Source organism: Falco punctatus, assembly GCF_963210335.1.
Source record: "Falco punctatus genome assembly, contig: scaffold_31, whole genome shotgun sequence".
Lineage (NCBI taxonomy): Eukaryota > Metazoa > Chordata > Aves > Falconiformes > Falconidae > Falco > Falco punctatus.
Window position 1 is genome coordinate 1008605 of NW_027660132.1, and position 16235 is coordinate 1024839.

General features: G+C 56.6%; 1 protein-coding gene and 1 long non-coding RNA gene across 2 annotated transcripts; both read left to right on the forward strand.

Annotated features, from left to right (window-relative positions):
* The first annotated feature begins 310 nt into the window (after window positions 1-310).
* LOC308057888 lies at window positions 311-2067 on the forward strand. Its single transcript, XR_013925507.1, has 4 exons — window positions 311-392; window positions 733-760; window positions 1472-1513; window positions 1837-2067. It is a non-coding gene; the product is annotated as an uncharacterized lncRNA (long non-coding RNA).
* Window positions 2068-3229: 1162 nt separating this feature from the next.
* Window positions 3230-15968, forward strand: LOC308057877 (fas-binding factor 1 homolog; the record flags this gene model as incomplete). The annotated part of the gene is made up of 24 exons (XM_080411899.1): window positions 3230-3362; window positions 3899-3979; window positions 4754-4873; window positions 5730-5883; window positions 6113-6246; window positions 6689-6791; window positions 6932-7327; window positions 7981-8058; window positions 8355-8449; window positions 8948-9006; window positions 9782-9826; window positions 9918-10052; window positions 10255-10355; window positions 10776-10982; window positions 11517-11624; window positions 11932-12071; window positions 12359-12477; window positions 12607-12729; window positions 13086-13271; window positions 14034-14210; window positions 14378-14515; window positions 14617-14749; window positions 15109-15227; window positions 15783-15968. 24 exons carry the CDS (start codon window positions 3230-3232, stop codon window positions 15864-15866), a joined length of 3168 nt encoding a protein of 1055 aa, XP_080268025.1. The 3' UTR covers window positions 15867-15968.
* Between the last annotated feature and the right edge of the window lie 267 nt (window positions 15969-16235).

Genomic DNA, 16235 nt, shown 5'->3' on the forward strand with positions numbered 1-16235 from the left:
GCAGGCTCTGGGCTAAGCGGGACCCCCCGGGCTGTGCTGGGGTCGGGGGCGGCCGGAACCTTCACCCTCCCTGGTTCCCTGTGGGGGGTGTGATGTCCCCCCCGGGCTGCAGGAGCACGAAGCCGGTTTGGGGAGCAGGGGGGGGGTGTTTTTCAGACTCAAATGGAGCCTTGTTGAGAGGGGCTCGGGGGGTGGGCGCGGCGCGGAGCCAGCCTGGCAGGCTGCAGCCCCCCGAGCCGGAGAGGGACATCTCTGTGGGAGAGGTGCCTCCGGCCATGGTGGCACATCGGGGAACCCTCCTCTCCCTTCAGGCAGGAGGTGGGTGTGGATGTGACCAGTGGTGCCGGGTCCCCCTGCAACGTGGAAGAAGAATCCGTAAACGGACGCTGATGGTGAGCGTGGCCCTGCGGTGCGGGGCTGAGGCGGGGCTGGGAAATCCGGATCTGATGCTCTGGCAGCTCTGCCTGGAGGCAGAAGTGATCCCAAGGGCTGGAGGGTCCTGCCCAGCTGGCAGTCGGGAGGGGCTGTGCTCACCCGTGTCTCTGAAGTTGGAAATACCTTTGTAGTTCTGCATTTCACGTGTCATTTCCCAAACAGCACGGGCAGGAGGAGGGCCTCGCTGCTGTTTATGGGATGCTCTGGAGAAACCTGCCTCTGGCTTTAGTGTGTTTTGAGAAAGTCCAGGACAGACTTGCTTCATTTTCTAATGAGGGAATTTTTCTTTCTCCCCAGGCTACAAAACCCAAGAAAAGTTTAAGAGGTACGTACATATGCTGCAGGCTTTCCTTTTGCTGTCCGTAGGTGCTTCGATCTGCTGGGAATGCCTGGGGCGGGGGAGGGGGGGGGGGGACACACTCTCAGGTGGCAGTCCTGGCTACTGAAATGTTTCATGATCCTTCTCTGAAAGCTGCAGATGGTTGAGTGCATCATCATGTCGTTCCTGAACCAGAAATTTTCACCTGCCTCTCACATCAAGCGGATTTGTTTATTGAGGTCCCACATTCCTTTCTTGTGGGCTTTCCCAAATTCAGGGGAGAATATAAGCATTTGTTTCAGTTCTTCCCATCACCTTATCCCTGTTTGGAGGGATACTGTTTGGAGGCCTCTTGCAGCCCCTGATACTGAAGCAGTGCTTTTGGGGTTGCCCAGGGACTCGAGATCCTGCGGGGTGAGAGCTCACAGGTTAAGTGCTGCTTGTGGCCAGTGACTAACTGAATACAAAGCAGCTGGTTCATTTGATAAAGATACCCCATTTCTGGCTAAGTGAAGCTAAATTTTTTATCCACAAAATACTGATCAGGTCCTGGCAGTTCTCTCTAGACTGACAAGGAAGGCCTGACACTGATGATGCTTAAGACCAAAACTTTATTCTAGCAGATTTCCAAAGAGCAAGCCATACTGAAACTGGGAGCTTTCCTTTGCCTGCTTGGTGAGCTCACCTGCCTCAACAGCTTAATTTGTCTCATTTCAGGCTCCATCGATGATGTGCTTGGTGACCTCCTGGGCTATGATGGTAAAACGAACCTTCTTCTCAGCTGAAAGGGCAGCGTCCTTCTATTCTTACTCCCCTCCTGGGAGCAGGAGGTGCTGGTGCAACAGCCATTGATCTGCAAGGGGGCTCCAGCTGTGAGGAGGGGATGGAGCAGGGAGCAGGGCTTCTCGGAGTCAGAGGCCATTGAATAGGCTGGACATCAGCTTTTGGGGAGGCAAAGTGAAGTTCACCTCTGATTAAAAGCCTCTGTGGCCCCGGGGTAGACAGCAGATCCCCCTTTGGAGTGCCTAGGTCAGGAATATGCCCGTGTCCATCATCCTCATCTCTCCCTGTCTTGTTTCCAGATGAAACCTCTGTTAAATCTGCCAAAGCTTCCCAGCCGGCTGTGGGCAGCAGTAGGAGAGCCCAGGACACTGGCTTGCAGGCCAGAAAGAAGTGAGTGCCTTTCAGACACAGCCTCTCCTGTGAGAGATCTCACTTGAAGATCTCTTTGTCCTCCCCAAATCCTTCTGATCTGCCCCATCCTTGGCTTTTCCACCTCCCTCCCTGCCCCAACAGTGATTGCCTGGGAAGGCGAGTTATCTTCTGTGATGCCTTTGGGAACTGGGAGCCCAGAGCCCGAAGCTTTCCAGCAAGAGTTGGGTGTCCCCCAGCCTTGTACATCTTCTGTAAATCTGCTTTGTAACAGTTGCTTAAATAGAGCAGTCCCAGCACTGCCGTCCTTTATCCCAGTGCTATTTTAGCCTCATTTTCTGCGTTGTACGATGCGGCTGGTGTGGCAGCCCTGTGTGGTCTCCTCTGCCTCCCGCTGCCTGGCCTGGCTTGGCTGTCCCTGGACACACTGGCCGAGCTCACGTGTGGTGCTGCTAACCCCCGGGCTTGTGTCATAGGTCCATTTTAGATGATTTCTTCGACAGACTCCCTGCGAAGGACATAAATTCTGCAGAGGTGAGTCCAAGGTTCAGGAAAGAGCCTGGGAGTCCCGAGGGCTGGGGCTGAGCCGGGCCAAGGTTGCGGCGGTATCACCCCAGCCAGGTCAGCAGTGGCGTGCCAGCGATGAGCTGTGATGTCTGGCTGAAGAGGTAACCCCTCTCCAGCATCCCAGTGGGGTGGGGAAGACAGGACAGGGCGGGGGGGGTGGTGGAAGAAGGGCTTCCTGGTGCCTTGGGTGAGATGGAGCAAAGCTGGGGGGCACGTGCTGCTGCAGCCCAGCCTTCCTGCGTGCACTTTGGGTAAAGTGTTGTAGGAAGGACCTTCACCCAGAGCAACGGCCTTGGGTTTTCCTGATGCTTCTCCTAGAGGCAGCAGGATCTCAGCAAAGGAATTGGGGCACAGGGGGTTTCCAGAGAGGAGGACACCAGGAGGAGTTGGGCATGTATTCTTCTATCTCATAAAACGGATATCAAGGGATATGGGGTAAGGGGTGAGGAGTTTCCAAAAATCTCTTCCCCTCTGATGTCTCCCCTCCCTGGCATGCAGGGATCCAGTGTCTCCGACACAGACCCACAAGCTGTGCTGCAGACCCTGAAGGCAAGTCCTTAAATCCCCTCCATCTCCATCCATCCCCTCCATCTCCATCCATCCCCTCCATCTCCATCCATCCCCTCCATCTCCATCCATCCCCTCCATCTCCGCCCCAGCGCGCTGCCATGGCCTCCAGCACCAGCCTCCGAAGGGAGAAGCAGCTCTCACCCTGCTCTCCATCCTTGTCCTCTTGCTTTCCAGGATATGGACGACATGGAAGCTGATCTCCTGGGAATCCCGAAACCCAGTTCTGGGCCAGGGAAGGCAACTGTGAAAGGTCCTGGGAAATGTGACTTCTTGGGAGGAGGAGTAAAAAAAACAGGGAAGCTGGTAGCTCCTGAGGAAGGTAAAAAGGAGATTCTGCTATTCTTTTCACACCCTGATTGTAAACGAGCAGGGATATTTTCCTATCCTTATCTGGGATACGGAGCAAAAAGTGGATTTGTTCCCTAAAATGCTTTTCCTGGTTGCTTTTTGCAGGAGTGTTATTCTGGCCATGTGTTATCCCTTAGGAGATCCCTGGACGTCACTCACACCAGCAGCCGCTGCCACCTCCCACCAAACACCACTCGGCTGTTCCCTGGGGCGGTGCAAAGTGTTTCTGGTGGGGAGCCCCCTGCTCTGGGGGCAAGGAGAGCCAGAGGAGCTGCATTTCAGATCTGCCAGCCCCTAAAGTGCCCTGATCTTCCCCTGGCCCTTTTCTCCTCTGCTTGCAAGGAGACCCCTCCGGAGAGATGTGCACCTGGCAGGGCTGTGGGGGGGTCTGTCCATCACAGCGGGTGCTTTTAGGGGGCTGCCACCCAAAAAGCGACCCTTAGCTAGGGTGGGACCGGGGCATTTCTGCAGTACCTTGTCTCTGAGAGCCGTGGCCTCTCTTTCTAGGAGAGAAAGTGCCTGCGATGGAAAAGAAGGCGCTCTCATCCCCTGCCGCTCCCCGACACAACAAGAAATTTAACTTTGAAGGTGGGATCTCACTTCACGCGGCTGCGGGGGGGCACTGGGGGCTCTGCCCGTGCTCTTTGCCTCCTCGGTTAGCTGGAGGCTTGACTGGTTAATAAGATACGGAGTCCTTCACCCCTATGATGCTAGTGCAAATGTAATCCTTCAGAGGTGACCAAAGGGAAAAAAACCTCTGCATTCGAGGCCCTCCCCAGGACAGGACTGGGGGGTGATTCCTGGGGGCATTTGCATTTTTATATGTGCTTTGGTTTTTAATGATTGTAACACTTGGGAGCCCCTGTGTCAGGGGGGATTCTGTCCAGCTTCTGAACAGGGGAGTGGTTTCCTGGCACAGCTGAAATCTGGTTCTCAAAGCCTGTGCTTTAACAAAGATCAGGATCTGTTAAAATCTGTTAAAAAAAAAAAAAAAAAACAACAAAAACCCTAATGGGCTTTAGGTGATTTAGGTGGCCTTTCTCCCCTTTTTCTTTGCCTAAGCTGTGTTCAGGCATTAAAGCACCCAAATTTTTGAGTTATTTTCTTCCGGGAGGATGAAAACGTGGAAAAACTGAACGGAAATCTAAGTCTTTGAGTGTTTGAAGTTCACGGAGACTCAAGGGTATCCCAGGTCCCTGCAGGACCCGCGCTCATGGCTTTGGGCAGATACACTCTGCTGTCCCCACGTGCACGTTGGGGGAACAGTGGCTGGCGTAGTGCAGAGCTCTTCTTCTAAATAACGTTGCATTTGTTTGTTTGTTTTGTTATTCTCTTTTCCTGTACCTGCTGGGTAATTCCCAGATTTAGATGATCCTTTGGCAGGACTTTTGTCTGATGAGGAGCAGGATGCTCCCAAGAAACCAGCTCCAACAGGTGCTAAAAGCAGCTCTGAGGAAAAACCAGAACAGAGCAAAGAGAAAGGTAAGTGGGGTTGCTCAGTGCATCCTCTTTGTATTACATAAATCAGCAGCATGGATTAGTCTGTGTGAGATCCAAAATGATTACATTGAAAGCCACCTAGTCCTACCTCTTATTAGCCAGTAACGTAATTTATAGAGCAGCTTGGTAACAGGGTTAATTGTGCCACAGCTCACCAAGTGCTTGATACTTGCAGTGCGCCGCAGATTATGGAGCTGAGCTTTCCTTTCCAGGAATGGAGGCTCTGATCTTACCTTTGACCTCATCCAGCCCGTTCTGCACGCATTGCCAAATGAGAACAAATTTTCTGGGTCAGGATTTGCGTGTCTGAGAGCAGCACCAGTCCGTGCCACACCACAACTGGGGCACCTCTGGGTGGGATCCAGCTGTGGCTGTGTTACAGGCACTTGTCCCTCTTGTTCCTGCAGCAGGGATGCTAATGGGTCTGAGGGTCCCCTAAAATCACCTTTCACCCTGATAAATCTACTCTGGATGCAAGTAGCAGCTGGTGGGTTAGGGCAAGGTCTAAGGTGTGTTGGTAGAGAGGGACTTTAGGCAAAAGGGGACAGGAATTATCTGACTGGAAACTTTCAAAGCTAAAGAAGCTCCTGGCGTTATCCAGAGCTGGAAACCCCAGTGTCAGTGGCACCCAGCAGTGTCCCAGCAGTGGATGCATGGCTGCAGACCAGGCAGTAGTGCATTGCCGCTGTGTTACTTGCTGTGAGATCTGTTCGCTGATCTTAAAAATTACTTTTTAAATGGTCCTGAGAGATAAGAGCAGGCAGGGATGCTTTGATCTCCTGTTTAAAAAAAAAAAAAGCCCTGATCAAACCTTTACCATGTGTGATCCCATCCACAGAGCCACCTCCACCCCAGATGCCCCTGCACACCGTGGCCCCGGTCCAGAGGAGGGCTGAGCTCACTTTTGAAGATACTGATGACGACCTGATGCATGCGCTGGGACTTGGCAGTGGCTCAAAAGGAGCTGAGAAGCAGGGAAAGAAGGCAGAAAAGTAAGGGCAATGAAGAGGCAGTGAGAGTAAAGCAGGGGATGGCTTGTGCGTTGGGATGGTGCCAGCATGCTGTGGGGGGGGGGATGCTGGAGCTTCTGCCTGTGGGTCCCAGAAAGGGGCAAGAGCAGCCTCGTTTCACAGAGAAGAGCCAGAGCACCCTGGCAAGGCTGTGTGACAAGAAACAGCCCTGCCTCCCAGGGAAACCTATCTGCCACTGTGTCACCAACAGAGAGGTGCTCCGGCCAGCCCGCTCCAAGCTGGATGAGTTGCTGGGACGAAATTCCGTGGCCAAAATCCTGGAACAGCCAGGCACAGGAGAGCGCAGAGAGTTCAAACTGGATAAGAAGTACCAAAAGCAGCCAGGTGAGCGTGGCCAGGGATGCTGGGAAGGTCTGCAGAGGTGATGGCGTTGGCTTGGGAGGGCGAGATTGATTTCTAATGTCCTTGAAGGGGAAATACCCTTTCTGTAGTGGTCAGCAGGGTGGCTAATGGGCTCCCAGTCAGCTCTGGGGCAAAGGTGACTGATGCAAAAGTGTTGTACCCTGCCTTCGAGGCAGCCTGGGGGCATTTGCACAGCAGCTGTAACTCAGTTGCCTTTGGACATGGACTGATTCTCAGCAAAGCAACTTTTCCCAGCCACGTGGAGGAGACACGTTGCTTGCAGGTTTCCAGGGAAGATGTTTCCAGCTGTGTCTTCCCAGAGGCAGCAATCGCAGTGGGAATTGCAGGGGAGGAGGAGGAGGGCTGGTGTCTTTGCAAACAGCCGCTCCTCTAGGCGCTGACTCAAAGCTGCTTGTCTGAACAGAGAAGGAAGACGGCTGGGACAAGGAGGATTTTGTCTTTGGAGCGTACCAGCCGACGGTGGCCTCCATGCCCAAGGGCCAGCCGGCGAGGAGGCAGCCTGTGAGGTATTGTGCTCTGCGTGTGGAGCTCCAGCCAGCAGCCACGCTGCCCCCGCGGCAGAGCGGGCAGGGTCCCCGGGCAGGGTCCCCGGGCAGGGTCCCCGGGGTCCTCTCACAGGCACGTATGTGACTGCTTCTCCTTGCAGCAGGTTTCCAGCCGAGAACAGCAGCGAACCAAAACCAGAACCCCGCTCCAAATCTCCTCCTTCAGCCAGGCACAGCCCTGTGCGGAGCAGCCGGACTCGAGGTGACTGGCTGGGCTTGAAAGATGAGGATTTTATGGATGCGAAGCCAACATCTGCAGCAAAAGCCAATCCTGCAGTGAGCTACCCCAGCCCTGGCACAGCCCAGCAGCCCGGCCCCACCAGCCAGCTCCCGGCTGCAGAGGCAGCGCTGGCTAAACCTGACCCGCTGGAGGAAGACAACTGGCTGAGCGCTGCCTTGTCTCGCAAGAAAGCCCAAGCACAGGCGAAGGCTCAGGAGCAAAGTGCCAAGCCCTTGGAGTCCCCAGAAGGAGGGCTGGATCCCCACGCTCCTGTCAGGTAAAAGCACAGCTGGTGGCCACAGGGCTCCCATCATGCAGCTGCTCCAACAGGACGTCTCAGAAATCCTCTGCTCGGATTTAAGAAATCCATTTTAAGTGCTCTCTTGCCTCGGGTTGGGTTAATAACGCAGAGGTTTCTCCCACTGGTGCAGCCTGCAGGGCCATCGCACCTCTGGGCTCTCCTTCTAGTCATGGCTGAGATTGCACGTGCTGCCCCAGGTCCTGTGGGATTGTCCTGGATCAGCATACCCCCACGAGCTCCACGCATGCTCCTCATTCCTGCCTTCTTTCCCCTTCGTTCCTCCTAGTTCCAGGAAAACCACCTCCTCCAGCTGAGTTGGCACAGACAGGTTCAGGCTTGTGCCATTGGGATGGGACTCAGAAGTGAATTGCAGAGAAGCAGCCGCGTGTGTCGTGGGCAGGGGCATGTTGCCCAGGGGAAGGGGGTGGATGCAGCAAGGAGGAACTGGTGTTCCTCCAGAGATGGAGGTTCTGAGGTGTCTTTGCTCCCTCTGAAGCCAACAGGTTGAATCCTGCCGCAGCTGAGTGGGATAGGTTTTCACCTGCAAGGCAGGAACTGGTGTTGAGGGAAAGGATCTTGTCTTTCCTTGCCTCCTGGGCTCTCCCCCATGGGATGTTTTTTGCTTGCAGCCAGCCAGCCAGCCCCACAGGAGCACCGCAGCAGGCAGCTGTCCCGCAGGACCAGGCAGCGAGTGCAGATGGCTCCAGGTGAGGCCTCCTTCACCTTTCAGACACCTCCACAAGGGAGAATTCCTGTGGGAAGCGGCTGCATGTGTAGGTGGGGGAGCGGGGAGGGCTGGTAGCCAGCCGTGACCACTTTGGTCTGGGACCTGTGTAACCGGGAAGGAAGGCAGCGCTGAAGGATCGTCGGGCCCTTGCCTGTTCGATCGCAGTGCGACAGCCAAGCTTTAAACTTGCAAAAATGCCAAGCGGGATAATGTCTGCGTGCCTCTCCCTGCGCTGTGACACTGCTGTGCGTCACTTGTGTCTCTGTGCCCACGCAGGCAGCCGGTCCCCTGGCTCAGCACCACGAAACAAGCCTCGGTTCAACCATCGGATCCTGCGAAGGGGCATCCCTCCAGAAATGCCGGTGCCTTGGGTGCGTTTCCTGTGGTTGTACGGTTCGGGCAGCAGAGATTTGTACAGTTTGGTATGCGGAGAAGGGTCTCCCTGCCCTGAAAAAAACCCAAAACCAACCCCCCAAAAAAAGGCAGGAACCACAGCACTTCCCTTGGCCACATGAATGCTGCCCAGGCTTTGACCAGCCATTGTCGGAGCAGGTTGCTGAGCTGCAGGATCCCACCATCCCCATGTCTGCTGGTGTGCTGGGGCACACTGAGCTCCGCAGTGCTGCCTTTGGGGTTTCGGAAGGCTGTGAGGGACTCGCTTTGCCGGAGCAATGGGTGTGCATAAGTTCACGCTGCCCCATCTGTCTTCCCTTTGCTGCCCCCACACTTGTCCCACCAGTGCTATGTGCTGGAAAGACCCCCTTCTGCTCTGGGCTGTGGCTGTGCGCCAGGAGACCCAGGCCCTCATCCTGCTGGGAGGGGATGGTTCCCATTGCTATATTCAAATCATGGACTTGTCCAATTTTCAGCCTCTACAGGCTCATTCCCAGGAAAGCAGGAGGCACCAGGCCCTGCCCCGCTCACTCAGGTAGGTGTGCTGGGTCCGTGCCCCGAGCGGTGCAGGATCAGGGCAGCGATCGCGAGCCCTCCGCTGCCGACTCGCCGCCATCCCGCTCTGTCCGTGCTCCCTCGGCCTGAGGAAGGATGTGCCCCAGTTTGCATCTCTGGGAAGCCGTGTCCATGGAGGCAAAGAGTTTGGAGCTCCCCGAGGTGCCACAAGTTGCGTTTATCAGGCCAAAGCATGGGTGCTATGGATGCTTTGTAAATCATGTGTGTTTATAGCCCTGCATGGCCTGAGCAGCATTTACACAGTTCCCCAGGCATATATACATATTATATTAACTAGACAACAGAGGCTCCAGGTGATAAAGGACTTTTTCTTCAGTTGATTTTCCCCAGTATAGTGTTGAAGATGCTCTGAGATTATTTCTAGACAACTGAAGGAGAATTGAAGCCTTTCACAGAGAAGGCAGCTCTTGCTTGGTCTTTGAAGCCTCTCCTTCTCATCCAGCTGGGCTCCTCGCCCTGCCCTGGTGGTGGGACACATGTTGTCTCCCAGAGGGCTTGTGGTCTCAGCCTTGATTCTGCCCCCAGAGAAGGAAGAGCGCAGCATGCTTGTGTCTGGGGTGGGGGCTGCCGAGTGTCACCTGGGGAGAAGGGACCCACGCCAGCACGGGGATTGGGCTGGGGAGGGGGTGGGGGTGGTACTGCAGTAGGCTGGAGATGGATCGCCGTTTCCAGGCTAGGAGGAGATGTTCTCCCCAGGGCTTTACCTCCCTGAGAGCATCCCTGTGTCTCCGCAGGTTCCTGCACCCAGGGCACATGTCCAGGCTGCCCCGCAGCTGCAGGTAAGGCAGGTGCCTTCTTTTGGAGGCTGATGGCCGCACCACAAAGCCACTGATCCTGAAGGGCCTCGATCTTCTCTCTCCATCCTTGTAGGCAGAGTTCTCAGCCCCGGGCTTGCAGCATGAGACGAGGCAGGGGGCTCCCGCAGCCCAGCTCCATGAGGATGCATCAGGCTGCCAGGCAGCGCTGCTGAGCGCCCAGGCCCGTGTGGCAGAGCTGGAGAGCCAGGTGAGCCCCATTGCCTGCTGAATGGGGGACCACGGGTGACCCAGAGGGAGGAGAAGGAGCCATATCCTGTCCCAATAGCATCAGGGTGACAGGGGAGAGAGGTGAAACCTCCCTGTCCAGAGACGCCTATGGCCACCAAGTGCTGCTGTGGGAGTTCTGTCCCCAGGGCAGCACAAGGACTTTCTCTCCGGGTGCCTGGCAGGTCCGAATGCTGGAGCTGGAGCAGACACAGCACAAACTGTTGCTGGAAAATCTCCAGCAGCGGCACCAGGAGGAACTGAATCTCCTTGAGAGCACCCACAGGTACCAGCCTCTCACCTGTGCTTCCCTCCTCGCCTACAGCTCTGTCTCTCCTGGGGTGGGAGTGCTGGGATGCTTCCCAAATCCGCCCCTGGGGCAGGTGGGCGCAGAGCCATGTCGATGTGGACGTGGTGGGGGCAGAGAGCAGCCCCACAGGTGAGCCAACATGGGAGTCCACTCTCACCACCACTGTCCCCTGGGTGACAAGGAGGAGGGGCTGGTCCCATTGCCAGCGCACCCCCAACCAGGCAGCACAGTGGGCAGTAGCAGGAGGGTTCAAGGCTCAGGTCTGCGTGTTTCGCCATGCACACAGCAACACTGATCTGCTCGCAAACCCCTGTGTGCGCTCTGCGGGGGAGGGGGGGAGTGCTGGGTATTGCTGTGGAAGCAACACTTCTTCCTGGCTGTGACCTCTCGGGGCAGGAACCAGGTGAAGGTGGTGGAGGACACCTACGGGCAGCGGGAGGAGAGGCTGCGGCTGGAGAAGGAGCAGCTGATGGCTCAGCTCCTGCTGCAGAGCCAGGATGCGGAGCGGGCACGGGCAGAGCTGCTGGCGCAGCACCAGCAGCGCCTGGCCACGCTGGAGCAGCAGAACAAGCTGGAGATGGAGCGTCTGCAAGAGCTGCAGAGGTGAGAGTGGCACGAGTGGCACACACGTGTGGCTGGTACCCACAGTCTCAGCGAAGGAACCAGGGAGTGGTTTGGGGACATGGTGAAAGGAGAAACCAGACTCCAGAAGCACTGGGTTGTGGGCAGCTTGGTGCCTTTTGGAACGGGGATTTGCTTTGTAGGTGGACACAGGGAGATCTGACTGGAGACGTGGTTTCAGAGTGAATGCATTGTATTTTGAAAGATGCTGAACCCAATGTTTTATCTTCCCCCAAATCTCTTTTATTCAGGTCAGTGAGTTCAGTGAGTCACTGATGTCCACATAGTTTGGGTCAATGACAAATCAGTTTTTGGTAGAGGAGCTCATAACCCCAAAATTGGGCCCATCCCAAATGTGGATGCCTGTCGGTGGAATGCCCCAGGACAGACCCCCATGCCAGCTCAGCTCCTGGCACCTGATTCTCAGCCCCACAACCAAGCCTCTCCCACAATGCCTATCATGGGGAGCACTGGTTTGTGCCAGCCTGTGGCAGGCTCCTTCCCCGTGTCCCGCAGGGTGTCTGTCCAGGAGATGCGCAAAGACCACGAAGAGCAGCTCCAGCGGCTGAAGCGGCTGAAAGACCAGGAGATCGATGCAGTGACCAGCGCCACATCGTACACCAGGTACTGACAGTTGTGTTCCCACATTGGTCCCTGGCCACAGCATTCCCTGTCCTACACGAACCAGGCTTGGACCATGGCAACAGGGGCCATCCCCTCTCCCACCCACTGCCTGCGGGGATGCTGAGCTGTGTAATACCCGTCAGTGCCCCCCGGAAGCAGGAGCTGCATCTTCCTACTGCTCTGCTGTGACCCAGAGAGGTTCAGGGCAGGGCTGCCCGGCCTTTGGGCCACCAAATATCCCCCTCTCCATTGCGGTGAGATGAAGTGTGTCCCACAGGGGTGACCCTCCCCTCACTTCTCTCTGCAGGTCTCTGAATGGCATCATCGAGCGGATGGAGAAGTTCTCCAGCAACTTGCATGACCTCTCGCGAAAGGTGGAGGCCACACACCACACCACCTCCCAGGAGCTGGCCATGGGGGTACGGCAGCGGGACGAGCAGCTCAAGGGTATGTCTGCTGTTCCTCTGTGCCGGAACGGCTGCGGGGTCTCCACCGGAGCTGGGGGTACCCAGAAAACAAGGAGAAGTTGCTCTGAGTCAGCCAGAGGCTGGGAGCTGAGGCTGGCAAAGCCTTGCCTGCCTTGGTCACTGGACATCTCGGGGTCTTCCCTTTACAAAGCAGTGTCCTGGGGATGTGCCAGGGGTGATGAGCACAAACACACAGTTTTTCTGTGAACATGGTGTGGATAGAAGGGAAGAACTTCCCGCCTCATGCTGCTCGTGCCTCTCCCCAAGTGCTCCAGGACAGGCTATCGCAGCAGCAGAGGGACATGGAGGAGGAGCGGAGCCGACTCCAGGAGGTGATCGCTAAAATGGAGGCCAGGCTGAGTGAGCAGACTCGGCTGCTGGAGCAGGTGAGCCCACACTGTGTCCTCTGCCCGGGTCGGCCCTCCTGTCTGGGTATGGGGTATGTGTCTCACCAACTGGAGGTTCCTGGCCTGGAGGTTGTGAATAGCATCTGTCACCTCTGTGTCTGAACGCAGGAGCGATGGAGGGCAACGGCAGAGCAATCCAAAGTGGAATTACTGCAGCACTCACTGGAGGAGCAGCGGCGAGTCATGACCCAGCAGCTGTCCATGGAGCGAGCAGAGCTGGAGAGGGCGAAGGTGAGGTGGGGCAGACATCTCCAGGGCTGCACTGCATTGTGTGGTGGAGGCAAGAGCTGGGTGCTGGGCTGCAGCATCCTTCTGCAGCTCTCTGCCTCCTCAGCCTCACACAGGGGGAATCGCAGTCAGGCCAGCCCTCTGGCTCACGGATGCAGGAGGCCGCGGTGTGTGCGCATGGCACGTGCTGGTTCTTGAGGAACACGGGACCAGAGCTCACGGTGACAGGGTTCACACCAGGCACCGTGGGCTTGAACCAGCCCCTAGATGTTGCACGGCAGAGATGGGTTAAAGGAGAAAAATCCTGTGGCAAATGGGACTTAGTGCTTCTTCTCTCCCTCTCTGGCAACGCTCCCCAGAGTGCTCTGCTGGAAGAGCAGAAGTCCGTGATGCAGAAGTGCTCGCAGGAGCAACGGAAGCTGGCAGCCGAGTGGGCTGAATTTCACACCCAGCAGCAGCTGAGGAAGGAGCAGATGGAGCGCAACATGGACCGAGCCCTGAAGATGGACTCACAGAGAGAGGGCACCATCATGAGCCTGGCCAAGGTACCACAGTAGAGCCCCTCTCCATGGCCTCCAGCACCACCTGGCAGCTCACGGATGGGTCCTGCCCACCGGGGAGATGTTCAGCCCTGCCTTCAGGTGTTTAAAACAAGTTTTAAGAGACATCACTGCGGTGGTGAGAATCGGGCTGTTCCAGGAGCAGCCTCCACCAGCCTGTTTTAGATGTTGACTGAAGCATCAGTCACCTCTGTCTCTCCCCTTTGCCTGTGAGGAGTTTGGGCAGCCAGACCAGGCACAGCCGCCTCCATTGTAAGTCTGGTGAGAGGAAACCCCCATGGTGGGTTAAACAGAACCTCCCCATGCCATGGGGACATGTTTGGAGCCAGTTCTCCCCCCTGGAGCTGTCCAGAGGAGATATGTGGCACAGACTGTGGCAGGGCTGCATTTCTGAGGGCTACCAGGGTGGAAAATAACCATTCAGGCTGGGTGTTTGCACTGCTGACAAACTGCCAAGCCTTGAGCATGTTTTAGAGTGTGTAGCATGGGTGAGGGGCTCCGTCCTTTCTGGGGAAGGAGTGTGTGTGTGTGTGTGTGTGCCTGTACAATCCCAGTTCTGCCAACCCTGGTGCCCAAGGGTGGGTGGATGAGAGCATTGGTTGGGTACCTGGTGGTGTTGCTCTGCACCCCAAACTGGCAAACACAAGAAGGAAAACAGGGGCAGATCTCTCCCATCACTTGGGGGGACATGAGATAGTGTCCAGGATAGGGCAGGTAGTGCATTGATTTTCCCCATGCCCATCCTAGGAGCAGGCAGAGCTGAAGATCTGGAGCCATGAGCTGAAAACCAGGGAGGAGCAGCTGGTGAGGGACAGGGAGCTGCTGGACAAGTCCTGGCAGGAGCTGAGGCTGGAGAAGGAGAAGGTGGGCAGGGCCACACTGCGCATCCAGCAGCAGGAGGAGCAGATTAAAAGCACGACCAAGGTAAGTGAAGCATCTGCGCTGCAATTCACAGCTGGGGTTTCACATCCCTCCTTGAGTGCTGAATCCCAGTGCTGTCCTGGGAGGGGAACAGGGGGTGCACAAAGGAGCCCTGCCCCAGGGCAGCGAGGGTCCCTGTCCCCAGCCTCCTCAGCTGCTCTGCCTTGCAGCTCTCATCCCAGAAGTACAAGGAAGGGGAGCAAGCCCTGCAAGAGGCGTGCAGGATAGAGTCCGAGCACCAGAGGAGGCTGCAGGTCATGGAGCAGCAGCTGGAGCAGCTGAAGCAGCAGGAACAGCGTCTTCACGAGGCAAAGACTCCCTTGCCTTTCCTTCTTGGCCTGGGGCCGCTGTGCCAAGGGCCTGAACCTTTGCCAACAGTTTCTCTCTCTTTCTCCCGGGGATGGGGCAGGAGCGGCTGAGCATGGCTCGCCAGAGGAGACAGCTCGAACAGATACGTGAGGAACTGCCCACCAACTCTGCGATGCTGCTGAACACAAACCAGGGCCTCAGTGCCCCTAGGAGAGGCCTCTCCAGCACACCGTGTAAGGCTTCCTGCACGCTGCTGGGGGAGGGGGGGGACAGGACATGCTGGGGGCCAGTTGCACTTGTATTCCACTTCTCAGGAGGCTTGGGATGTTCCTGGGGGCTCATCACACACTCAGATGTGAGTTGGCCTCCTCACATCCTCTGAAGGAGCTCAGCAGAGACCTCTGAGCCAGGGCAGTGCCAGGAGGGGGCAGAGGGGGCAGGAAGGGAGAGGCAGGTGGATTAAAGGCCGTTTGCAGTGGGAGGTTGGGGAGGACCCTGCTGCAGGGACATGCAGGCAGCAAAAAAAGGGACACTTGTCCGTCTGCTGTTCCTCTAACGGCAGCGGTACCACACGGTTGGGCTCTTGTTCCAGGTTTTCCACTTCCCACCAGCGCGCTCCCTTGGCATAGCCCAGGGGGTAGCAGGGACACTGGGGCTGGCCCCACCGAGCTCTACGCCACATTGTTGCTGCTGAAGCACAGGGCCCAGCAGGTGAGGTGGTGGGAAACCAGGGCTGGAAAGGGCTTCAGACCAGCTGGGTGGGAGCAGGGCTGGGTGAAGCCTGGGTTGAGCCTGACGGCCACAGGGTGGGTGTGAGATCGTTGCTGGGCTGGGTGGGCTCGCAGAAGCCGTGGGCACCTAGAAGAGTGATACCAGCAGCAAGGGTTGGTGCGTCCTCACGGCTTGTTTCAGGCTGGTTGATAACATCCTTGGCTTGATGGCGTTGCCCCATCCCTGGGTGGCAGAAGCCAGCTCTGCTGGGCTCTGGCTTCATGATGTCCCCATCCTCAGCCCCCTCCTTCCCTGCTGGGTCCTTCCCCAGGCAGGGATGCTCTTTGAGCCTTCCTCTGTGGGCCTCACTCGGTGTGAGGTTATGGGCTCTGTGGGGAGCCCATACACCCCGGGGGCTACCACAGATGGGTACCTGCCCGCTGCTCGCCGCACGGAGGAGGGTTTGGGATACTCCCATCACTCGTGAGCAGCACCCTGGCCTGTGACCCCATTTCTGTGGCACTCTGATATCCGTGCCATCTATCCCTCTCTTAGGACCATGATTTCTTAGAGAAGGAGCAGTTCTTCCTGGACACCCTGAAGAAAGCAACCTACAACACTTCATCTCTGTCAGGCTGAGGAGGTGGCATCCCCACGCACCCCAAGGGATGGCTGTGCCTGTCCCCGCAGGAGGCTGCTGTGGAGGAAAATAAACAATAAATAATCCCAGTTCTCTGCTGAGGAAGTGTCCTCTTTAAAAGCAACCTCGGAGTGTTCAGAGCGTGAAATCCATCCCTGGGCTGGGAAGTCTGGCCTCCATCCCTCAGGGCCAGTGTCCCTGGCCACCTGGCAGGCACTGCTGGGAGGCAGTGGCCACCGTGGGTGTGAGAAACTATGGACTAGGGTATTGTTTATTAAGATTTATGTTAAGCTCAATGTAAAGTTTAGGCAACAAAATATATGAAAACGCTTATGCAAACAGCTACCAGACACTGCTTGTGAAAGATA